General features: G+C 57.6%; 6 protein-coding genes across 8 annotated transcripts; 4 read left to right on the forward strand and 2 right to left on the reverse strand.

Moving 5' to 3' along the window:
* Positions 1 to 190: 190 nt before the first annotated feature.
* Positions 191 to 2,068, reverse strand: DLD2_2 ((R)-2-hydroxyglutarate--pyruvate transhydrogenase; the record flags this gene model as incomplete). The annotated part of the gene is made up of 2 exons (XM_047981723.1): positions 191 to 223; positions 362 to 2,068. The coding sequence occupies 2 exons, from the start codon at positions 2,066 to 2,068 to the stop codon at positions 191 to 193; spliced, it is 1,740 nt and encodes a 579-aa protein (XP_047837683.1).
* A 1,787-nt stretch (positions 2,069 to 3,855) lies between these two features.
* JDV02_000857 (uncharacterized protein) lies at positions 3,856 to 5,804 on the reverse strand (the record flags this gene model as incomplete). The annotated part of the gene is made up of 7 exons (XM_047981724.1): positions 3,856 to 4,482; positions 4,533 to 4,893; positions 4,940 to 5,000; positions 5,046 to 5,136; positions 5,188 to 5,311; positions 5,365 to 5,557; positions 5,612 to 5,804. The coding sequence occupies 7 exons, from the start codon at positions 5,802 to 5,804 to the stop codon at positions 3,856 to 3,858; spliced, it is 1,650 nt and encodes a 549-aa protein (XP_047837684.1).
* A 1,296-nt stretch (positions 5,805 to 7,100) lies between these two features.
* JDV02_000858 (uncharacterized protein) lies at positions 7,101 to 10,053 on the forward strand. Of its 2 annotated transcripts, XM_047981726.1 has the most exons (9): positions 7,101 to 7,890; positions 7,938 to 8,071; positions 8,118 to 8,367; positions 8,418 to 8,593; positions 8,650 to 8,849; positions 8,896 to 9,253; positions 9,303 to 9,368; positions 9,413 to 9,466; positions 9,519 to 10,053. In XM_047981726.1, the coding sequence occupies exons 1-9, from the start codon at positions 7,714 to 7,716 to the stop codon at positions 9,862 to 9,864; spliced, it is 1,761 nt and encodes a 586-aa protein (XP_047837686.1). In that variant the 5' UTR covers positions 7,101 to 7,713; the 3' UTR covers positions 9,865 to 10,053. The 2 variants fall into 2 exon arrangements, with proteins under 2 accessions (XP_047837686.1, XP_047837685.1); XM_047981725.1 differs by having other exon boundaries at positions 8,896 to 9,466.
* Positions 10,054 to 10,255: 202 nt separating this feature from the next.
* On the forward strand, positions 10,256 to 11,139 carry HIS6 (isomerase; the record flags this gene model as incomplete). Its single annotated transcript, XM_047981727.1, has 3 exons — positions 10,256 to 10,555; positions 10,605 to 10,794; positions 10,853 to 11,139. The coding sequence occupies 3 exons, from the start codon at positions 10,256 to 10,258 to the stop codon at positions 11,137 to 11,139; spliced, it is 777 nt and encodes a 258-aa protein (XP_047837687.1).
* Positions 11,140 to 11,935: 796 nt separating this feature from the next.
* On the forward strand, positions 11,936 to 17,217 carry BUD4 (Bud site selection protein bud4). 2 transcript variants are annotated; one of them, XM_047981729.1, is made up of 5 exons: positions 11,936 to 12,365; positions 12,450 to 12,596; positions 12,665 to 15,551; positions 15,601 to 16,325; positions 16,379 to 17,217. In XM_047981729.1, the coding sequence occupies exons 1-5, from the start codon at positions 12,351 to 12,353 to the stop codon at positions 16,838 to 16,840; spliced, it is 4,236 nt and encodes a 1,411-aa protein (XP_047837689.1). In that variant the 5' UTR covers positions 11,936 to 12,350; the 3' UTR covers positions 16,841 to 17,217. The 2 variants fall into 2 exon arrangements, with proteins under 2 accessions (XP_047837689.1, XP_047837688.1); XM_047981728.1 differs by having other exon boundaries at positions 12,665 to 15,082; positions 15,200 to 15,551; positions 15,601 to 17,217.
* Positions 17,218 to 17,719: 502 nt separating this feature from the next.
* CRN1 (Coronin-like protein crn1) lies at positions 17,720 to 20,964 on the forward strand. The gene is made up of 8 exons (XM_047981730.1): positions 17,720 to 18,003; positions 18,093 to 18,181; positions 18,254 to 18,396; positions 18,455 to 18,601; positions 18,666 to 19,087; positions 19,145 to 19,181; positions 19,231 to 19,345; positions 19,406 to 20,964. Exons 1-8 carry the CDS (start codon positions 17,766 to 17,768, stop codon positions 20,264 to 20,266), a joined length of 2,052 nt encoding a protein of 683 aa, XP_047837690.1. The 5' UTR covers positions 17,720 to 17,765; the 3' UTR covers positions 20,267 to 20,964.
* The last annotated feature ends 1,878 nt before the right edge of the window (positions 20,965 to 22,842 follow it).

Consider the following 22,842-nt stretch of genomic DNA (forward strand, 5'->3'; position numbering starts at 1 on the left):
CATTCATCCAGTAGTGATAGCATGCATCATCGCCGCCTACACGGTCGCTTGTACGTCTAGTCCGGAGCATGGCGGTGCCCTGCCCACCAAGCCGAGCTCCATCGTCCGTCCCTGCAATCGGCCCGCCCTCGCACTCGCACTCAGCTTATTAGCTCGCGCAAACACCCTCTCTCGCCAGATCGCAAGCTCTTCAAATATACTTGTACGGGTTCATGATGCCGTTCTGTGGGCACACGCACCCCTGTCAGCCCTACGCACCTGCCACGAAAGATGACGTTGTACTGGCAAACGACCGCGACAAATTGAAAGCAGGGGTAAAAAGGCACGGCGTAACACGAGGGTGGGGGGGGGTTGCACTCACCGGATCATACAGGTTCTTGATCTGCTTCATCAGCCCAAGCATGGTGTCGTTGCGACTGTACTTGATGTACGGTTTCTTGGCCAGGCCCAGCCCGTGCTCGGCGCTGATGCTGCCCTTGCGCTTCTCGATCCACTCGTAGACGTAGGGCTCAAGCACGCGCTCCACCGCCTTGTCATAGCGCCGGACCGCGATGTTGAGATGCAGGTTTGAGTCGCCCATGTGGCCGTAGCCTATGACGCCCAGCACGGGGAATTCGTCCGTATCGCCCAGCAGGCCGGCCTCGTCGACGCGTGCCTTGACGTCGTCTACGATGGAGTACATGTCCGCGAGCGGGATCGAAACGTCGTACTTGTATACACCGCCCCAGTGGCCAATGCATTCAGGTACGCTCTCGCGCCAGCCCCAGAGGGACTTGATCTGCGTCGCATCCTGCGCCACGACGCCGTCAGCGACCACGTCATTTGTCATGACATCCTCGAGAAACTTTTCCAGCTTCTCGTAGTCGTGGTCGCCATTGGAGCCGCTCGTCTCGATGAGGCAGTAGAATGGGTGGTCGCCCTCGAGCGGCCGCTTCTCGCCCCGCACGGCATGCACCAGCTGCTGGCTCTTGGCGTCCATGAGCTCAAAGGCGGACAGAATCTCGGATAGCTGGGCTTTGGCTTCACGGAAAGCCCGCTGGGCCTTTTCGTACGACTCGATGCCGAAGAAGGCGACGTTGACGGCGGGCGAGCGCTGCGGGCACTGGACGGCGAGCTTGGTGATGATGCCGATGGTGCCCTCGGCGCCGATGAGTAGCTGCTTGAGGTCGTAGCCCGTGTTGTTCTTGCGCAGCGTGCACAGGTCGTCCATGACGGTGCCGTCGGGCAGCACCGCCTCCATGCCGAGCACGCTGCCGTGCAGGCTCCCGTAGCGCAAAAGCCGCAAGCCGCCGGCGTTGGTGGCGACGTTGCCGCCGACGTGGCATGACCCTTTGGCGCCCAGGTCCAAAGGGAAAATATGGCCGCGCTCGGCGAGGAACTGGTCCGCCACCTCAAGCACGCACCCGGCGTCGAGAACCAGCGTCCCGCTCGCATCGTCGAACGAGTGAATGCGGTTCATGCGCGCCATGCTGACCACAATCTCATCGAAGACGGGTACCGATCCGCCCACCAAGCCCGTGTTGCCGCCCTGCGGCACCACCGCCAGCATGCGCTCGTTACAATACCGCAGAATGCCGCTGGCGTGCTCCGTCGATGCTGGCCGGAGCACCAGCCGCGTCTGCCCCTGATACTTGTGCATCCAGTCCTCGTTGAACGGCTCCAGATCCGACGCCGCCGCATCGCCCGCACCATCAACGCCGCAAATCACGGCGGCGTCCTCGCCCAGCAGGTCCCGGAAGAAGGCCACATCCTCGGGCGTCACGCGGGCGAAGCGGTCGTCACGCTTCAGTTCCGGATACGTTTCGGCCGTGAGCTTGGCCCCGCGCACCGGCGTCGGGCGGGCAAATAACGGACGCTGCGCCGTCGTCGAGAGGCACCGCTGCGAGGTCACTGTCGCAGACGATGCCGCTGTCGGCGTGGTGGACGGGAAAGGGGTTGAAGCGGGAGCGATACCGGCCGCGACGATTCGGCCGCACCTAGTGCTGGTGCTGGTGCTGGTGCTGCCGCTGTTCGTCAAATGCCTCGCCGGCGCCTGGACGGCGCGCAGAAGACGCGCGCGTGAGACCATGGCAGTGCTGGGCTCAATTGACCCAATCCAGGGAGTGGTCGTTTCGGCGGCTGCTGGAAAATGAGAAAGTTGAACCTTGAAAGTGTAGACTTGAAAGTATGGGAGTATGAGCAGCGAGCCCCACATCACGGAGGCCGATTCGCGGATACGAATTGCTATTCGAAACGTTGGCTTCGATTTGCCTCTATTTGCATTTGTGCAAGGTTGATGGGCTGCCTAGCTGCCGCACGCTATCTATGTGACGATTTAGTGGGAAATGAATAAAGAAATAACAAAATAGCCCTGTGCTAGCATTACCACTGAGGTAGAAATAGCCAATGGGAAGTGAATATATATGGGAGGCGCGAGGGGCATATGGAGGCCATAGACGCTTGAGATCAAATGCATGCAGTATGTTCTTAATACTGAGGTGAGGTGATAGAACCCGCCGTGCACTAGCCCCCCTACTAACGAATAATCATCTCGTCTGAAATTGAAGGACAAGAGCAGGCTTATACGAACTAAGATTCTAAGGCCCTAATGTAATACTATGAATATATATGTCGCTGCCGCGTTTATGAAGCAACATATCAATGATGCGTGAACTTCTAATAAGAAGTTGACGGCAACCAGGAACTAGTCGTCACCTGCTAGCAAACTTGTTGCTTTCTCCGCCGGCTTGCCCGTCATTGCCGTCTAGCGCATGTGAGTCCTTGATGTCTGTTGTCGTAGGTGAGCAAATTGCGCCGGCATTCGCAACAAAGGGGGTCTGCCTTTCGTGCGGCCTGCTCGACGCCTCTACTGCCACCAATCACGCCATCAAGGTATCGCTACAGGTGGTGCCGGCCAAGGCACATCGTATGAGGTGCATGAAATTAGCACGTATATTGCTCGGCGCGGGCCTATCGTGTTCCAGTAGTGGACCCGTTATTCGGTGCTCGGCTGGCAGAGACACGAAACACGTTGAACCCACCGATGAGGGCGTTGACATTGGTGTTCTTCACGAACATAGCCGATACCCTTGACGACGCCCTAGACAAGGCCCTGCGCAACCATGCTTTCGTTTGCGGGCAGTGTGACTAACTACCACTGCGTTGAAACTAGGAAAGCAATGGGCTGTTGAGCCCTCCATCTTCCGCGGCCCGCCATCCGGGCAAGGTCCCGAAGATGAAATGGCACCTCCGCGAGGGTTTCATTATTACTGGGCAGCTCGCGTCTCACAAGAGCCGGATGGGTGCCCTCCGTCTTGCTGCTGCTTTCCGGTCTGGATCCGTGCGGCACATTGGAGAGAATATGAGGTGACATTGAGACTCTCGGAGCTGCAATCGAGCGTAAAAGAGCCAGTTTACGTGACTCATTAACAAGACTGTTAAATATTATGACGAATTGCACCATGTTGCCGGCTTGGCCAGCAGTATTTACCACCATAAGTCAAAAGTGGTATCCTTACAACTCCGTAACATACTTGAGGGGTTTGAATGGTAGGCATTGGTTGATATGCCTCCCACTGTAGGGAAAACGCACGAAAGGAGCGAGACAAAACATCAGCCATGAGAAGTTTGCGGTCAGTAAGAGACCAACAGGGGAGGCATACACACACATTCTATCATAGAGGGTGGTGGCATGGTTATGTCGTGCTCCACATTCTTTTCTCTATCTTTTCGCATGACTTTTAATAAGTCGCAATCGCTCTGTAAGTCGTATGTCGCAAATCTTGTACCAAATTCTGCCCCGACGCTTTTTCTCTGCTCAATCGTACAGTCTTGTCCCGCACAGAACCCGTCTGCTGCCGTACTAGACCGCTTTGCTCAGCCAGACGCTGACTCGACGGCATTGACCGTGACGGCAATGTGGCTAGGCTGCGACGGCGCGGAGTCGCAGCTCAACTTCAACCATAGAGTATCTTGCTGGTCGGCTGTTTGCGCGGGTGCCTCTGCGCGCATCTCGCCCAGCGCCTTGAACCCTCCGCGTATGCTGTCTGCCTGATAGCCCTTTGCGCGCAGCACACTCGTCGCCACGCGAGCGCTGTCTCCGTCGTAGCACAGCACCAGAATGCGCTTTCCGAGTATGGCCTGCTGCAGGTCTTTGGGGGGTGACGCGAACGTGTCCTCAAGGCGCTGCCATAGGACTCGGAGGACGTCAGAATCGAAAAACGGACTTGCGCTTTCGGGCTGCACGAGGGGCACGCTGACGGAGCCAGGGAGACGGAATTGCGCAAAGTCAGCGGCTCGACGTAGGTCAAGAACAGCAGTGTCAGGTTTGCGCTGGATGAGGCCTTCGAGCTCCGTAGTGCTGTCGCCTGTGGCGATTTCCAGGGCGAGACGAAGGACGTCGCCAATCTTTGACTGATCGACTCCGAAGAAGTCGTTGAGAGCATCGGTGGCATCGCGCTCCCACTTCTCGTCATATCGATACGAGTCGACTCCGAGAAGTTCCTAAGCAGTCAGCCGCTGAAGCCTTGAGCAGCAGCATGGAGATCGCCTACTTGGTTGTTGATGGGCGCAAAATACTCGTCGCCCAGCTTGTCAAAGTACTCATTGACATACTGATACGGAAGATCGCAGCAAAGGAATGCGCAGTGAATCTCGCCGTCTGGGCCAGCCAGCTCGGCCAACGTGCCGTCGGCCTTGCGCTTTTCGATGAGCTGGTACAGGCCCTGGAGGTTGAAGCCCGATGACGGCCCACAGACGAGACCGTTGCGAATCAGCTCAAGGGACAGAGAGTAGGACTCGTGCGAGCCGACTTCTTCGATGTGGTCGACGGCCGTGCGCCAAGGGAACTCAACGGGGGCAAGAAGGGCATAGGAGCGAGGGCCGGGGACTCGATCTCCTGGAGCCGTGCATACACTGTTCAAGTAAGCTAAATATTCGTCAAGGGCAAGATGTAGCTTACCCAAGGCGGTAGACCGAGGGCTTGGCCTCCTTGAAGAACGTGCCCAGTCCAGTCATGGTTCCTGTCTTGTTAGCAGCGGATCGTCAGCACAACAAAGGTCACTCACCAGAGGTGCCCATTCCCGCGCATATGACATTAATCTCAGGCAGCTGCTTCAGGATCTGCGGTCCCGTCCATTTGACGTGCGCTTTCCAGTTCTGTGTCTGTCAGTCGCCTCTGGCCGCAACCTCGTAGAAATCAGGACCCACGTTGTCATTCCCATATTGATCTGGGTTGATGACGGTATCCGACTCCAAGGCCATCCGCTGTGCGGCCCTGATGCCGCCTCGTTCATCCAGTGGTTCTGGCTGCGAGGGCCCTCCGAACAAAGTGCTGCAGGTGTCAGTGTGGGGAGGAAAAGGCAAGGAAATTGGGACAAAGGCTACATGTTGATGCCAAACAGCTGCATAAGCCGAATCTTGGCAAGACTCGTCTTGTTGCTCAAAAACGCCCGTACATCCGGCAGGCCATAGAGTGCGCGGGCAATCAGTGACATTGACAAGACAGTCGAGCCGGAGCTATATTCGACCACTGTCTCAGTCTTGCCGGGAACGATGCTGTTACTTAGAAGATTCAGAGCTACTCCTTGTCAGTTTCGCATGTTGCCGGCCAAAAATTAGATTGGACTCTTGCCTGGCATGCACTTGACGTTGTTGGCAGGATGCATGGACATCATCTTTGCGTAGATGCGGATTCCATCTCGGCGGTAGGGGTTGAGGCAGTCTGGGACCTCTACCAACGGCAAGGGTGGTGACGAGTCCGGATCGAAGTAATTTCTGAGCGAGTTAGGGCCCTTGTAGACATTGAGGTTGTTTTCTTTTGCCATGGCGATTTGAGGTGACTCAGGTCGAGTGTAAGCGCCCAGCTTATCTTGATTCGAGACAATGTTCAATGGAGGCCAGACAGCGAGACAATAGATAGCAACGAACGTTGGCCTCGGAACTCACACTACTTATGCGAAAAGGGATTCAGAAATCGGCCAGTCGCAAGCATATGAGGCTGTGCTTGAGGAGAGAGGCAGTATCTGCCAGCACGAAACGGGCTCGCGACCAGGGTTGATATGATATATCTCGCGCGGAATCACTCGTTTCAGCGCCACGGGACGCTTCATAACGGTTCCTAAGCAAGGACGGAACGGTTTCCAGATCCCTGGCGCGTTACTAGAAGAGAAGGCGGAAAGCGAGGGGGGTGCTTGGCACGGTGCAATTAATGCCGACACATGAGGCTTTTGCGCGGCATGCAGCATCGTTTGCGGGATGGCCACGTACACGGCGACATGTTGGGATCGCCATGGTGCTAGCAGTCGATCATCACGGAAGAGACCAGGCGCCGCCACCGGTACCCAAGGGCGAGGCGGCTTCGCGATACGGGCTACGTGTACCAGACGACCGCATGCGGCAGGATGGCCACTAACACGAGCACCATAAGGCCCAGTACCACCTAAGACCATCAAGGTCTCCCCAGGGGCAGCTCGCGTCATGACGTTGTGGACAAAAAGCCGTGTGATTTGCATGGACTAATGCAGCCGCGTTGGCAAACCAGCGCGAACAGACCCTAAAATGGCCAAACGATGGCGTAATGGTTTCGCGTGGGCAGAGCCCTCCGAGTCCACAGGGTCGCGCTGAGACGACCGCAGCATCGCGACGGCGAGAGCATCGCGGGCGGAGTCGTCTGAGGCGTATTGTATTGCCCGCCTCCCCACGCTAACTGAGACCGAGTCACGGCCACTCACGCCTCTGAAGTGCGTTGATCAATCGACACTGCCCAGACGCCCAGCGGTGCTTGTCACGGCTTCGAAGAATGAGACCCTCATGGAGCGCAGCATTGGGCCACCTAGGAGTGGTAAAAGGGTGCCGCGATAGCATTGTAGTATTTATTATCATCATGGATGTTGGTCTGGCACCTTGATAGACCGCTTACGGCGTGCCTGGTGCTGCTCTTGGGATGGAGCCAGACTAGTTCGGGCGGTCCGTCCGTGGGTGATCGGCAGCGAAGCCGCTCGTGGGGGCCAAGTGCCGAACTCAAATCTTCTCAAACGCACGCAGGCCGGATGCAAGTCGATTGGCGCGCAATATGACCCAGCTCACTGACACAATCGCACCGGGGGGGGGTGCGCGCGCGACGCGACCGACTCCTCTCCGGCGAGACTGACGAGGCGCCTGAATTATTGAAAAGGCGTTGAACAAGCAGCAGGACATGTCAAGGAACAGACAGTACGACTTGCTGCTTGGTATAGTAGGACAACAAACAGGTCTATTGCTTCCTCCATCGGATCAGCCACTCGCATTGCCGTGGCCGACCGGCTCCACCGGCGTTCTATTTCTGCCGTCCCAAGACTGGGCTCGGTTAAGCATAAGGCAACCTTGTCTGGTGCGGCGAGGTCAGCCAGGTTCGCATCATCGAGAGGGGAGGGATCGGCGTGCCGCTGCAGCTCCAGATCCGGTACAGCGCCTCGGTGCTAACGTCGCTTTTCAAGGAGGTAAGGGCGCAGTCCGTCGGTCCGTGTCTCGTCAAAGGGACCCTTGCCAAGGTCCGGAAGCCATACAGGTTCATTCGCGTGCTCGACAAGTTGTCGTGGACCTGTCAAGGGTGGCCGCCAGCTAGTTACTGCGTAGCTAGGCAGCCATTTCTTCCAATTGAGTTTTTGTCACGATCATCCAAGGAGGAGCTGACACTCTCATCATCAGGTCTGCGCGGCTGCTCTGCTCGTTCCTGTCAGTAAGAGATCGTCGACCATGGAAAAGAACGCCAAAGGTCCTTCGGGGCCGCTCGTTCAAGACGTGCCTGTTACCAACAGAAGCGACAATGCCGCTGCGCCCAATGGCACTGGCGACAGTGATTCGGACACCAGCGGCAAGGTCCATCAGTTCAACGAGCAGACAAACTATGTGCCCAAGAGGACCATCATCACGGTAAGCATTCGAATGACACTCAACGGCTAAGCTGACTCGCTCGTCAGATCTTCCTCGCCTGCGCCAGTGTCGACCTGCTGGCGCTCATGGACCAGACAACCCTCGCGGCCAGCTTGTACATCATAGGCAACGCACTTGGGTCTACAGATCAGGTGTCGTGGATCGCCAGCGGATACTTCATGTAGGCGTCATGCTCGCCGTTATAGACCAGCTCTAACCAGAGTCAGTACTTCCACCGTCGGCCAGCTCCTCTACGGGCGATTGTCGGACATTTGGTCGCGAAAAGTCGTCCTTCTGACCGGCCTGGCCATTTTCTTCTTCGGCTCTCTGGCATCTTCTCTCTCGCAGTCCGTTCTACAGTTGACGATATTTCGTGCCTTCACTGGTATCGGCGGCGGCGGCTTGATGACGGTGGCTCAGCTGATTGTCAGCGATGTCGTCCCACTGCGTGAGCGCGGAAAGTACCAGGGCATCCTCGTGGGTCTTCTCCTGGTCTTACTTGTGATGACAACTCTAACGCCTGCCAGGGTGCAGTCGTAGCTATTGCTAACGGCATTGGCCCCGTCATTGGTGGCGCGCTCTCATCCAAGTCGCACGATTCATGGCGCTGGATCTTCCGTTTGAACCTGCCGCTAACGCTTCTCACGACATTTTCTGTTGTCTTCTTCATGCCGCTCAAGAAGGTCCAAGGAGACTGGAAGCTGTAAGTCTTCTCAGTCAACCGTGTCAAATAATCGCTGAGAGATTGATGCGTTCCAGGAAGCTCAAGGCCGTCGACTTCCTTGGCATCTTCCTTGCCCTAGCAGGCATGACGGTAGTGATCCTGGGACTAACATGGGGAGGACGAGAGCACCCATGGGACTCGGCCCATGTTATTGCTACCTTGGTTGTGGGCACTGTTGTATCCATCAGCTTCGTGCTGTGGCAATGGAAAGGACCTCGATACCCCCTCGTTCCACGTACGTCTCCCCTCAGACAAGCCTAGCGAGAAACTGACCGCGTTAGTCCACATCTTCAAATCCAAGATTGTCAACGGTGCATGCTTAACCATGGCCATCAACGGGTGGAACTTCGTCATGCAAGTCTATTACGTACCGTCTTTCTACCAACTCGTCTACGGTTACTCAGCCACGAAGTCGGGAGCAATGCTTCTGCCCATCACCATAGTCCAAACGCTGAGTAGCACTTTATCCGGGCTCATCGTTCACTGGGTAGGCCGCTATCGCGAATGTATTCTCTTTGGCTGGGTTTGCTGGGCCGTGGGCCTGGGGCTCATGTCGACGCTTGACGAGACCACGGGCGTCGGAAAGCAGATTGGCTATGCGCTTCTCATCGGAGTCGGCGTCGGAAACACCCTGCAGCCGTGCGTGCAAATCCTTTTCGTCTCTGTTTCAGTGGCTAATGATGCCCAGCGCCCTGATCGCGACTCAAGCCGGAGTGGAAAGGCGTGACATGGCAGTGGTCACATCCTTCAGAAAGTAAGTGTGCCTGTGAACGGGTCCAGATGTCGCTGACAGCCTAGTTTCGTTCGCAATCTCGGATCCACGCTTGGTCTGGCTGTCTCGGGAACAATACTGTAAGTTCGCCCCATTAATTCGGCGCTTGAGCAAGTCAGTTGACAGTAGAAGAAACAATGTTCTAGCCACCGATCTCGGGTCGTTGGGGCTCGACAAGGCCTCTTCCAAAACACTCCTTAGCAATCCCCAAACCGTCCTAGAAACAGTCTCGGAGGTCGAGGCCCAACGCATTCGAAGCATTCTTATTCCGGCGTACAGGCAGGGATTTCGTATAATTTTCCTTGTTGGGGCGTCCTTGGCGGCATTCGCATTTGTGCTGGCGTTTGTCCTCATGCCGCAGGTAGAGCTTTCACGACCAGATGACGCAAAGTTGAAGGAGGAGGGCAGAAAGGCAGACGAGGAGAAACGAAAGAAGAGGACACAGACCTCGGGCGAACAAGGAGGCAGCAGTGCCTGAGCTCTGGCTAGGCCACTGTCACAGCGGCCCGGGAAATTTGCCGAGGCCACACAAAAGTTTTGCAGTATCAGGGGTGGGGTGTTGAAATAGACGTGGCGTAGAGCGATTGGCGTAGATTTTGTGCAGACCTGCGAGCAGATAAAACAGTAGAGAATAGAGTGGTTGATCATGGCCAGTTGAGGTCGGCCGATTTCGCCAATGTCCCCAGACTTTCCGAGAGTCTTAGTATGTTGTACCAGCCAGTCACCATCTTGCGTCACTTTCGGCAGTCGCGCCCCACTTCAATCTCAACCCCAAGAAACTTGCCCGTCGGAAGCTCACGAGTCACAACCTCGACTCCACGAAGAACTGCGCTACCCGTCACGACGACCATCGGATCGCTCGGGGCAAGATGACAAGATTTAGACCGTGTATAGATTTGCACGCCGGCCAAGTCAAACAGATTGTTGGCGGCACGCTCGACAACACATCAGAGGCACTCCAGACAAACTACGTCTCTCAGCATCCGGCCGCGTATTACGCTCAATTATACAAAGAAAATGCTCTCGAGGGCTGCCATGTTATCATGTTGGGCCCGGGAAACGAGAAGTCGGCCAGACAAGCTCTTCAGGCGTGGCCGGGGCATCTCCAGGTCGGAGGTGGCATAAACGACAAGAATGCAACCGAGTGGATAGAGGCCGGAGCTTCCAAGGTGAGCTGACGCGGGCCTACTTGACCATGAGCAATAACTGAACGTTTAGGTCATCATCACTTCATACCTTTTCCCCGAAGGTCATTTCAGCCAGGCGAGGTTGGACGCGGTGCTCGAGCAACTGGGCGGCGACAAGGACAAGCTCGTCATTGACCTCAGCTGTCGCCGCCGCGGGGAGGACAGTTGGTTTGTTGCCATGAACAAGTGGCAGACGATCACAGACATGGAGGTCAACCAAGGTTCGCCGCCCTCGCGAGTATGGTCGTGCAATGCGGCTAGCCCGCTAACAAGGCACAGCATCCATCAAGGCACTAGAGCCGTACTGCTCCGAGTTCCTCATACACGCCGCCGACAACGAGGGGCTCCAGCGAGGAGTAGACGAGAAGTTGGTCGAGCGGCTGGCGGGCTGGTGCACCATCCCCGTCACCTACGCCGGCGGAGGCAGGAATCTTCAGGACCTGGAGCTGGTGAAGAAACTCAGTGGGGGAAAGGTTGACTTGACGATTGGGAGCGCCCTCGACTGCTTCGGTGGGTCTGGTGTCAAGTTTGATGACTGCGTAGATTGGAACAGACAGCAGATATGAAGTTGCATGAAGTCTCAATCAAGGGCAAATCAATCTCCACGTTGGTTCGAGATACTTCGTGCTTCGTACAGGGAAACCGGACTCATGCAAGGACCCCATCAACTCACTGACAGCCCAACAAAAAAAGCGAATAACAAACCATGGCTCGTGGTGGCACAGACACAAGTTCGTAAGGGCACACACAGCATTGCCAAGGGAACACAGCCAGGATCAGGGAGCCACCCGAGCGTGAGCATGGACTTCGGAAACCAGGATGCTCAAGGGGCGCCGGGTTCATCGAGCTGTTTGGCGATTGGAGCAGGCCGAGCGCTTGGCCGATGGCGATAAGCGGGCGGGCAGGGACGGAGCCGATGGGGGCGAGCACATCATACGTGCAGCAGGTCTGGGCAGACACCTCGATCGCTTATTATTACATCTGACGACTGCGCAACTGCAAGTGCGAAGAAAGCGAGTTCGTGCGCACAAACGGCGCCTATTGTTTTGTGGTCCCCCGTCGTCTCAGACCCTGGTCCGCTGCCGGGGCGACTCCAGCAGCCCTCTCGGGCGCCTGTTTGAAGAGCATCCAGCGGGCTCCCAGTGGCCAGCGGGCAGGACGCGGGCAGGCGGGGTACCATGCAGCGGCTGGCCAGGTGGCGTCGCAGGCGGGCTCTAGCGCCCTCGGGCGGCGCTGCAGTGGCTCTCAGTCGCCACAGCAACGCACAACGGCCACTGCCCATGCTGTTTACTTTCTGGGCCGCCAATCACGCCGCAGCTGCCCGTCACCCGCGTCGAGCGTGCCTTAAACGACAAACCGTCACCTCCTCGCCGCGAATCCCTTTCTGTTCTCTCCTTGAACCGAACCGCTGCCGCAAGCCTTGCGTCCGCATCGTCAACGGCACCGCCTCGCCAAAACCCCCGTTCGTTACAGTTGCATTCGTGTCTCCTCTCGCTCGCTCGTTCGTTCATTCGTTCGAACGTGCGTGCGTGCGTGCGTGTGGTCGCCGCTTGGGCCGGGCTCCTACATATCTCCATCTGCTTCCTTTGTCTGGGCGTCGCTCGCCCCATCTGACAGTCACAAAAAGGGAAGCGACTGCGACACTGTCATCATCGACCCGGATCAGGAGACGGAGCGTTCAAGCATTCCATCGCATCCACCATCTTATTTGCTCGTCTGGGCTCGATGCATTCCAGCCTGATCTAGTCTCAAACCCGAACAATCAACAGCGGTCATCATGGCCTCAGAACCGGTATGTTGAGCGTCATTGCCTGAGCTCCTCCGCGAATGAAAACACGCCATCGAGGGCGTCGCTGACTCGGATCCTTGGGCAAAGGTTCATCCCCTACGCATAGCCAAAAACACGCCTAGCTCGTCGCCCACAAAGATGGCCGGCAACAGTCTGCCCCGCCCTCTCTCAGAGATTTCGCCCACCGAGAAGCGGCGCAACTCACCCAGCTGGCGACAGTATACCCCGACAAAGGTTTGTTGCCCTCCCCTACCCTCTCCTCTCATGATCTCCCCGTCCAGGCACTCACCCGTTGCACAAAGGCCTCTGTCCCGGGCAACGACTCGTCGCCATTCCAGTCGTCACCTCTCGACTCGGCGACATCGCCTCGACTCTTCTGGCAGAACCGCAACGCCGAGAACATGTTCGCTGGAGCCCGTTCGGGGTCGACATCGCCAACCCGACGGTCCTCGATCGAGCGTCTCCAGAGGGCATCTCGCGTCCGGAACAGCAACATTTTGGCTCTGGAGCAGAAGCAGGAATATGATCCAACTCGGATTCCTCACATCGAGAGGCCCCTCGCTAAGGTCCAAGGAAACTCGTTCGCGTCGTCGTCTAGCTCGGGCGGCCTTCGTTCCTCCGACTCAGAGCCGCAGGCCTTCGACAGCAAGTCGAGTCTCTCCATGATGAGCCCTTCCAAGACGTCGCCGCTGGTGTCGACCATCAGCTCCGGCGCGCCCCCTCGGGCCCCGAGCCCGAGCAAGGGCCAAGCCTCGCCTACTAAATCCTCTCTCTCTCCGACCAAGTTCAACAAGGGCATCTTCGATCCAGAGGCCGGCACATGGTCCGGACATTCGTCTGTCGACGAGCACGACCTACCCGAGGGCCGCTTCCTGCACCGACACCCCAAGAGCGTGACGTTTGATGCCGCGCCGCCCCAAATCAACGAGTATGAAATGGCAACCCCAGATCTGTCGTCTGTCGGCACGAACTCGCGCGAGGGTAGCTACGAATCAGTCGAAGATGAAGATGACGACGATGTCATGTATGACCCTGGACACATTGGTCTTCAGGATGACAGCTTTGACGCGTCTCTCGAGGACACGGACAAAACTCCCGTGGTCGGCCCAGATGACTGGCGCGGCGAAAGCCCCATGATCCATCACAGCAACCCGGTGGAGTTTGACGGTAGCCCAATGCCCGAGCACATTCCTTCCGTGGCTTCGCCGGCCCGCCCCTCTCATCAGCGGACCGACTCTGCCAACTCAAATGGTGACCATCGTCCGCTGCCTCCCCTCCCAGGCCTCGGCCATGTGAGGAATCACTCTGCGGCTTCTGAGCCAGCATCGCCCGGTCTCTCAGCTACGGCAGAGAGGATGCTGGGTGGCAACTCGCATCGCAGTCTGCCAGTTCCTCCTCCAGCGTCAGCCAGCAAGCTCGACATCCAGAACTTCGGCAATGGCAAGATGACCCTCGAGGAGCGCCTGAAGCTTATGATGCTCTCAGACGACTCGAATGGAAAGACTGCAGCCGAGCAGCAGCGTGAGCGCCGCCTTAGAAGGGGCGCAAGTCGCGACCGTGGCTCTACCCCGCAGTCCGAGGCCGAGTCCACCAACGATTTGGAGGCCGCGGAAGAAGACGATACCGTGGCAGATATTTCTCTTCTCGGCGACTACGAGATGCCCTCCCGGATTTCTCGGGAATCTATCATGCGCCGCGTCAACGGCAACACAGCTCACGGCGACCCAGAGTATCAATTCTCTTCGCCGGCCGCGACACCAGTCTCGCACCGCAGCCCAGAGCGAAGTCCCGAGAGAGCAGAGTTGATCGATCCCGATGTCCCGCTGCCTTCTACGGAGGACTCGATTCTTGAAGGAGAAGAGGAAGAGGAGTATGAGCAGGAGGACTCCGTCATCATTACTCGCAACCTTGAACACGACGATGTATTGGACCTGTATGGCGATGATCTGGATGAAACAGAATCCGGCGATTCGCAAACACAGCAGCAAGTGGACGCGGAGAGTAACTACTCGGACGACGAGCAGGCGCCCGACGCCGCCGAGAGCAAGTTCACGGAGGGTGGAGTCACTACTCCCCGAGCAAACTCTCCCGCTCCGTTCTTGAGCCTGGGTGCTTCCATTCCCGAGCTCGCCCCTGCCTTTGCTCATACACCCTTCTCTACCGAACGCACCAGCATCACCCCTCCTGCGATGCAAGAGGAGGCCAAGGAAAAGCCGGGCGAGCCCGAGATCAGCGGCGCGAAGCGTCTAGGAACACCAGAGAGGCGCATGTCTAAGCCTGAGTATGACGGAACCGGCTGGGGTGAACCGGAGGATGAAGATGATGACGAGCCCGGCACACCCGAATCGGTTATCCATCATCCCATGGATGAGTTCGAGAACGAGCAGGAGGCGCGAGATTCGCCAATTATTCCTGAGCGCGTGGCAACCATCAAGTCTGCGTCGGGCTCGAAACTTAAGACTCGTCTGTCCAACACCCCTGCCGACTTGGCTGCGATGAGGGAAGCTCGCCGCCAGGTTAGCCAGGAAGTCCCAACTGTGCCACCGATTCCTGAGAAACACCGCAACCGCCTCTCCCAAAACTTCGGTGATATTCAGGGCGTTGTTTCGGAAGAGGGTCTCGAGCGTCAGCCAAGCTTGAAGAACCGAAGCTTGACCCTGGACATCGACATGGGCCTCAGTCTCGACCAGGATTTTGAGAGAGTTATCGAGGCTCAAAAGGTTGATATGACCCCTACACATCCCATAAACGTAGCAAGACCGCGAACGGACATCACGGCCCCCCTTCGCGATCTAACGCTAAGAGAGCTCGATGCTAACATAACGCTCCGTTCCCAGCGCGGTTATCTCATGCGACAGAACACGAAGGTCGTTGCGGCCAGCGATAAGGACGGTGAAATGACTTGGAAGGCACGTTCAGCCAACAACTCTCCCGTCAAGTCCGACCGGCCTCAATCATGGGTCGTCGAACCTTGGAATGGTCAGGTCCGCCAGAGAAGCGCCAGCCGCAAGCGCCCGGCTAACAACGGCGCCGTGCCGCCGTTGCCTGGCCAGGACAGCAACGCAACTGCCATCAATCATGCGGCTGAGGATGATGCGCAGTCCGAAGCCACCATTGACAGCGGTGAAAGAGGCCGTCTCTTTGTTAAGGTGATGGGTGTCAAGGATTTGGATTTGCCCCTCCCGAAGAGTGAGTTTTTCTGCCAAACGCACAGTTGGGCCCCTACTGACACTCTCAGATGAGCGCACGTGGTTCAGCCTCACCTTGGATAACGGAGTTCACTGCGTTACCACGGCCTGGCTTGAACTGGCTCGTAACGCGCCAATCGGCCAAGAATTTGAGCTCGTCGTCCCCAATGATCTCGAGTTCCAGCTGACTCTCAATGTGAAGCTGGAGAGACCCGTCCAGGAGGAGCTGCCCCTCGCGTCGGCCAAGATGGCCAAGCCCAAGACGTCGACGTTCAGCAGGGTGTTTGCTTCTCCAAAGAAGCGCAGGGAGATGGAGATGAGGCAAAAGGCCGAGGAAGAGCGGTTTGCCCAGCAGCAGAGAGATGCTCTCGCAAGACGTAACAACGCACCAACTGGCTATGAGCTCCTCTCACCTCTGGCAGCAGAAGATGGTAGCTTTGCGCGCGCGTACGTCTGTCTTAAGGAGCATGAGAGCCGATGCTTTGGGCGACCATACATGGCAGAAGTGGCCTGCTTCAACGAGTGGGCAACTGAGGAGGAGAGTTTCGCGTCGAGCGTCAAGAGCAAACGTGGCAACAACGGCGTTGTTCGCCGAGCACCTTACAAGATCGGAAAGCTGGAGCTGCAGCTGCTCTTTGTTCCGCGTCCCAAGAACTCCAGGGACGAGGACATGCCCAAGAGCATGAACTCGTGCGTCAGAGAGCTGAGAGCGGCCGAGGAGAGGCTATCGCGCAACTGGGAGGGTCATCTCAGCCAGCAAGGCGGCGACTGCCCTGTAAGTTGTCGACTTGGTCTTGTGACATGACCCAATGACTAACATTGCCGCAGTACTGGCGCCGCCGATATTTTAAGCTCGTTGGTGCCAAACTGACGGCGTATCACGAGGCAACTCGACAGCCCCGAGCGACCATCAATCTCGGAAACGCCAAGCGTTTGATTGACGACAGGCGGGCGCTGACTGAGAAGGAGACGGTCAATAAGGGCAAGCGCCGCCGATCAGCCTTTGCCGAAGAGGAAGAGGGCTACATGTTCGTCGAGGAGGGTTTCCGCATCCGATTCAACAACGGCGAGGTAATTGACTTTTACGCCGACACAGCCGAAGACAAGGAGGGCTGGATGAAGGTGCTCTCGGATGTCATTGGACGGAGCGACGGCGGTGTGGACGAGGACAGCAACGGCATCAGATCGCGGGCGAAGTGGTGCGAGCTGGTCCTTAAGCGGGAGCAGGAGCTCCGGCGCCGCGCCGAGGGCCGACGCGTACACTCGCGAACCAAGAGCACGCTCCTTTAAGTGGCCCATGAGACCACGGGAAGGTCGAGCAGTGACACGAGAGATGAGTCTTTCACGGGGAATGTGGCAACGGCACTGGGCATGATGACGATTAGAGCCTGGAGCGAGGAGGCGTTGTTGCACCCACTCGTCGGGGTGCCTTTCCATCTGCTGCACACGCGGCACATTGTCCTTTTGTGTTTATTTGCTCGTTTCCCCTTTGCTTCAACGATGAAGCCATGTTGGATTACGAGAGTGTCACGGCGAGGCGAGGAAGTCGGCGTCGGAGGTGTCTATTTCTTTTCTGTGCTACTACTACGGCCAGGTCCTGGCGGCACTCTCGTCTGTACGTATGAAATATCTGTATGAAAGAAGCTCGTGCCGGAAAATAATGAAGCATGTTTGCCTCTGTACCAAGAAGGGCGGGAAGCTCGTCGATTTTTGGTGAGTGGTCTCGTTGGCGACGAAAGGGGGCCCCACTTTGCTGCTATCAATCACGTGAGGGGCTCGTGTGAACGCCTTTGACGAGAGCCGCCCAGCTGGCTGCAGGTGGTGCGCTATAACGCTCCTCGACCTCAGGTGGTAGCGGGGCCCCTTGCTTACGCACACTTGGGCATCGTACGTAGTCGGCCGTCCTCCATAGCCGTCAGTGGAGGGAAAGGATCGAGGTAGCTTTGGATGTTGTCACCCGTGGGGAGTAAGTCTGTCAGCCCGAGGTGGAATCCGCCCTCGGTCTCAGGAGAGGAGGGATGGGGGGCCCAAACCAAAGAAAGAGAAAGGCGTATCGTCAGCAGAGGCGCAGCTCATCAATTGCAAGCGAGACAGCCTGGTTTCATCCGCAGCGCCAGGGGACCGATTCATTCGTGGGCGCCCCGGGCTAGCCGCAAACCAACATAGCACCGGTAGCAAGTCCTTGGTGCTGCAGTGCCTGCGCTGCGTCCACCTCATGTCACTTGACATTTGCTGTGCCCGCCGCCCAGAACGCCCTGTACCTGCATCCACCACCGCCGCCGCTACCACCACCATTCTTGAACTGCATGCAACCTCCTGCCATCGGCACGAGCACGCGATCGTCTCGAACCCTTCGTTCTCAACAACCTCACCCGTCGCCAACTCAGCATCCGCCCGCATCTGCAGCCCCTACTGCATCATGGCCGGCCGCTTCGTTCGGGCGTCCAAATATCGTGAGTCCCTTGCTCGCCTTCCCCCCTCCTTGGCCGTCGCGATCCTGCCGCGAATACGTTGCTGACAGCCTTCGCCTCTCCGCGCGCAGGGCACGTCTTCGGCAAGCCAACGAGAAAGGAGTTTTGCTACGATAACCTTCACATTAGTCGCAATGCCTGGGACACGAACCTGGTCAAGGTGCGACAGACGCCACGCGATGCGACGACCCGCTACTTTCCTCCTCCCTGCTGATGACGATGACGACGACAGGTCAATCCCGAATACTTGTCAGTCAATTGGGATGCATCGGGCGGCGGCGCCTTTGCTGTGATTCCGCTGGCGGAGAAGGGCAAGCTCCCCGACCAGATACCGCTGTTTCGCGGTCATACCGCCGCCGTCCTCGATACCGACTGGTATGACCTGGTTACTCAAGGGTCCTGCCTGCCACAGCTGCTGATGCCCCGATCCCAGGAACCCTTTCAATGACCGCATCGTCGCCTCGGCCTCCGAAGACGGCAAGGTTTTCCTCTGGGAAGTCCCAAACGACTTTACCTTGTACACGGATGCAGAAGAGATTGTGGATGTCGCCCCTGTGAGCAAGCTGGGGGGGCATTCGAGGTACGACGATTTTGCTACATGTTCGCCCCCAGCGCACCGGCGTCTGACATGATTTGTCTTGCAGAAAAGTCGGCCAGGTCCTGTTCAATCCCGCCGCCGAAAACATCTTGGCTTCTGCTTCAGGCGATTTCACAGTCAAAATTTGGGATGCCAGCACCGGTCAGTCGCCACTGACTCTACGGCACGCTGATATCGTCCAAAGCCTCTCGTGGAGCGCGGCCGGCAACATGCTGGTCACGACGTCACGCGACAAGAAGATCCGTGTGTGGGACGTCCGTCAGGAGAAGCCAGTGCACGAGGCGCCCGGCCATAGCGGCGCCAAGAACAGTAGGGCCGTGTGGATGGGCGAGCACAACCGCTTCGCGACAACGGGCTTCTCGCGCATGAGCGAGCGCCAGATCGCGCTATGGGAGCCCGGACAGACGGAGCCTATTGGCGGCTTCACCATGCTTGACTCCATCTCTGGCGTGTGCATGCCCTTCTGGGGTGAGTTGCTACGACGGCTCGGTCAACAACGGAACGCGCATACTAACATTTGACTAGATGAGGGCTCCAACTGCCTCTACTTAGCTGGCAAGGGGTAAGCAATGCCATACACATAGGACCATGTTCGGTGCTGACAACCGCAGTGACGGCAACATCCGCTACTTTGAGTACGAGAACGACAAGTTTGAGTTTCTCAGCGAATACAAGTCGGCCGATCCCCAACGCGGCATTGCCTTCGTGCCTCGGCGAGGCATCAACGTGAGTTCAGCTTGTGGAGAAAGCTTCATTTAACAACGTTATCCCTAATGACGAGTGCAGGTCCACGAGAACGAGGTCATGCGAGCCTACAAGACGGTCAACGACGCCTACATCGAGCCCATCTCGTTCACAGTTCCGCGCCGTGCCGAGACCTTTCAGGCCGACATCTTCCCTCCGGCCATTGGCACCAAGCCCGCCGCCAGCGCAAAGGAGTGGTTCGACGGCAAGACGGCCATTCCCGCCAAGATTGATCTGGAGAGCGTCTACGAGGGTGCGGCGCCCAAGGAGATTCCGTCGGACTACAAGCCTGCCACTCAGCCTACACCGGCGCCTGCATCCAAGCCGGAGCCCAAGAAGGAGGAGCCTAAGAGAGAAGAGTCCAAGCCGTCACCCACTGTACGCAGCCCTCCTCCGACCATGAGTGAGCAGAAGGGGTCCATCGCCGCTCTGGCCAACAAGTTCCAGGACAACGAAGAGGAAGAACCCGAGGATGACGAGACCTCGAGCTTCGAGGAGGTGTCGAGACCGGCGCAGCGGACTACCACGCTGCCAACGCGCTCGGAGCCCAAGCCTGTGGTCGTCGCGCCCATCAAGGCCCAGACCGCACAGGCTACCTCGCCGGTCAAGCCCTCTTCGCCCGTCATTCGGACTCCATCCGCTACGGCTTCGGCGGTGGCACCATCTCCCGGCCCAGCCCCCGCTGCTCCCTCTACCAGCGGCGCCGGCGTCGAGTCCTCCCTGGACCAGATAAAGCAGCTGATCGAGAATCAGACCCGGATCATCAGCGCGCAAAATGACAAGATCGGCCGGCTGGCCTCCGAAATGGAGGCCCTAAAGAAGAAGATGACGTCTGCTGGCTCGCAAGACCAGAGCGAGCGCATCCGACAACTGGAGCTCGAGCTAGAGGAGGCAAGGTCCTAATACCTCTTCTCTCTTTTTCTGTTGCTGGCTTCTTCACTGCCCTTGTCTGTGATCGTGAATTTGTCCATGGACAAAGACGGATCTCAGACTGTTGGAATACGTGTGGCTGCGGTAAAAGGGTACTGGGGCCTGATCCAGGCAAGGGACAGGCTTGGCAACGAGGATATTGGCGCAAAGTGATGATGATGTAGCCGTGTTGTATGGCAACGCAACCTGTATATCGATGGAGTAGGGGGCATGAAGGGAAAGGGGTCAGCTCTCGATGGCGCTTCTACCAGGTCCATGCCTTCCGCCGTGCTTTGCGTTTATCCATTACATGTTTTGCCCGACTCAGTGGCGCAGCTGAGCAAGCATCATGCAACCCAGCATGACCGCCTCAACCCGGAGAACCTCTCTCCTCGTGCCCCGTTGCCCACATGCGCGACTCAGCCACCCCAATCAAGCAATGCAAGCAGGCCAACCAACCGATTTACTTCGTACCAGCCAACAGCTCCGGCATCAGCACCGGTACGGAGTAACTAGCAGGTATCGGCAGAAACAAAAAATGCCCCAACACTCCAATGACACTTGATGACGACGACGACAGTGAACGGTTGCCCCTCGCTCGACCCTATCCGACCAAGCCAGCTCGCACGTACTATCATCACATCCCAGGAAACAGAACGAAGGCAGACCTTCCTTGCCTTGTTCACAGCCACGATGGTCCCCGCAATGGACTTTTGTCAGCCTTGTTAACGACGACAGGCTCGCACCTCCTTGCCCCCCTTTTGGAGACTCGGCCAGCCGTGAGACATGGTCGGTCGACATCGTCCCTCTCGGGGCCGAACAAGACGTCTACAGCGTCGCGTGCGAGTGTTTCTGACCCGAAAAGAAGGACCTGCAGCCCTCCGCCCTGCGTACTTATCGGGACCTTCAAGGGAAGGAGGATAGGCAGGCAGGCAGGCAGGCAAAGCCCGGTTAAGAAGGGGCAGCCAGTAACGCTTGGCGATGACGAGTGTGGATATGAAATCATCAAGGGATACCTACGTTTGACACGCAAGGGACTGACGACCGACGCTGTACCATTCATCACAGTCAATTGGCACCCGCCCCCGCGCACGAGAACTTAAGGTTTCGTTTGGGGGAAACGGGGGGGAGGAGGAGGAGGAGGAGGAGGAGGAGAAGGAGAACCACATGTCGTGCGTGCGTGGGCCACCACCACGTCGGGGAGAAAACCTTCACTTTGTCGACAACGAGGGTACGGCATAGAGCCTGCCCTGATAAAGCTGCCCGCGACAAGGTCTACCGTAGTTCACAGGAAAGCATAGCCGCATTGCACCCTTCTCTGGAGCAGCAGTTTCTCGCCCATTGCAGCGGGCCTGTCTACATCCCTGCGTCTTCTCGCTGCCGTGGCCCTCGGAGGGAGCGAGAAAGAGCGCGCGGGCTCGGGAGGGCAAAATTCGGATTCAATTCACATCGCTGGATTCTGGTGAGCCCGATGTGCCTACCCTGAGCAGTCCCTGAATCGAACACTTGGAAGCGGGCCGCCGAAGCCCTTCGACACGGGAACACTCAAGGAGGATGTTGGCGGGCAGGCAGGCAAGCAATCAACAACACGGACCCGACGGCAAACCCCTCTCTGCCCCCTCGTCGATCCGACAACCGCATTGTGCGCACGATCATCCGGCGCAGGCGATCAAACACACTCACAGCAGAGCCAAGGCTATGCTACTGCCTGCCTGCCAACCGGACGCCCTCTCCGCCTTACTAAAGCAACGACAGCCAGGGTATCCCGCCTCCCTGATTTCCCTCGGATTCGGGGCTGGCTGCCCTTGGGGAGCAACAATGCCGCCCTCATCCTGAGGTAGGTAGGACAGGCGATGGAGGAGGGCCAGTCGGTTGGCCCTAGCCTTGGAGTCCCCACCCCTCCGGTTGTGTTCAGCATAGACTGATGTCAAATGGCCAGTAGGTACGAAGTACGGAGCGAACTCATAACTGCGGGAAACTCGCTACTTACTTAGGCCTACCATAGTATCCGATCGACGGTACCAGCGCGGGCCCCGTGTCTGTAGCGAGCCCGGCCAAGGTCCAAGTCGACATCAGATTGGCCAGCACGACATCGAGGCGTACCAGGAGCGGTTCATGCGACAGGGACAGGGGTGCTACTGCCGAGCGTCAAAGACTTGAACAGAATGAAGCTGTGTGGTTTCAGATTCGCAAAAGGGGGGGAGGCCGAAAGCGGTCCTGTGGAGGTTGTGGGACCATCGCAGAGTGTTCTCAGAAGGAGACTATTGTGAGATAGAAGATGGATACATCTCGCGTAATCATCCACGAGACTTGGACTTGGACGACACCGCAGACTGTGCTGTTCGGTCACCGAGCTGCAGGCAACCTCTACAAGGAAGTGAGACGTGGCGGAACACAGAAAGGGGTGACGGCGGCTAAGTTGACGACCGAGTCACGATAGTCCGACCGGGCCTTGCCCAGTCGATGTGCGTGGATGACGCGACGAGGTCGACACAATTCCATCGTCAAGACTCACTGGTCCTTTGGGTTGACGCTTGGCAGCATCAGATGGACAGTGGCCTCCTTAAGCC

The sequence above is a fragment of the Purpureocillium takamizusanense genome, chromosome 1 (assembly GCF_022605165.1).
Source record: "Purpureocillium takamizusanense chromosome 1, complete sequence".
In the NCBI taxonomy this organism is placed as follows: Eukaryota; Fungi; Ascomycota; class Sordariomycetes; order Hypocreales; family Ophiocordycipitaceae; genus Purpureocillium; species Purpureocillium takamizusanense.

What these genes read in the sequence shown, in the direction of transcription:
- CRN1 (XM_047981730.1), top strand. Translation starts at nt 17,766, where the DNA reads ATGTCACTTGACATTTGCTGTGCCCGCCGCCCAGAACGCCCTGTACCT. An exon ending in GCCGTCCTCGATACCGACTG is followed by an intron (nt 18,397 to 18,454) that starts GTATGACCTGGT and finishes CCCCGATCCCAG; the next exon opens with GAACCCTTTCAATGACCGCA. An exon ending in AAGCTGGGGGGGCATTCGAG is followed by an intron (nt 18,602 to 18,665) that starts GTACGACGATTT and finishes TTTGTCTTGCAG; the next exon opens with AAAAGTCGGCCAGGTCCTGT.
- BUD4 (XM_047981729.1), top strand. An exon ending in GACAGTATACCCCGACAAAG is followed by an intron (nt 12,597 to 12,664) that starts GTTTGTTGCCCT and finishes CGTTGCACAAAG; the next exon opens with GCCTCTGTCCCGGGCAACGA. An exon ending in GGATTTGCCCCTCCCGAAGA is followed by an intron (nt 15,552 to 15,600) that starts GTGAGTTTTTCT and finishes TGACACTCTCAG; the next exon opens with ATGAGCGCACGTGGTTCAGC.
- JDV02_000858 (XM_047981726.1), top strand. Translation starts at nt 7,714, where the DNA reads ATGGAAAAGAACGCCAAAGGTCCTTCGGGGCCGCTCGTTCAAGACGTG. An exon ending in GTCGGAAACACCCTGCAGCC is followed by an intron (nt 9,254 to 9,302) that starts GTGCGTGCAAAT and finishes AATGATGCCCAG; the next exon opens with CGCCCTGATCGCGACTCAAG. An exon ending in GCTGTCTCGGGAACAATACT is followed by an intron (nt 9,467 to 9,518) that starts GTAAGTTCGCCC and finishes TGACAGTAGAAG; the next exon opens with AAACAATGTTCTAGCCACCG.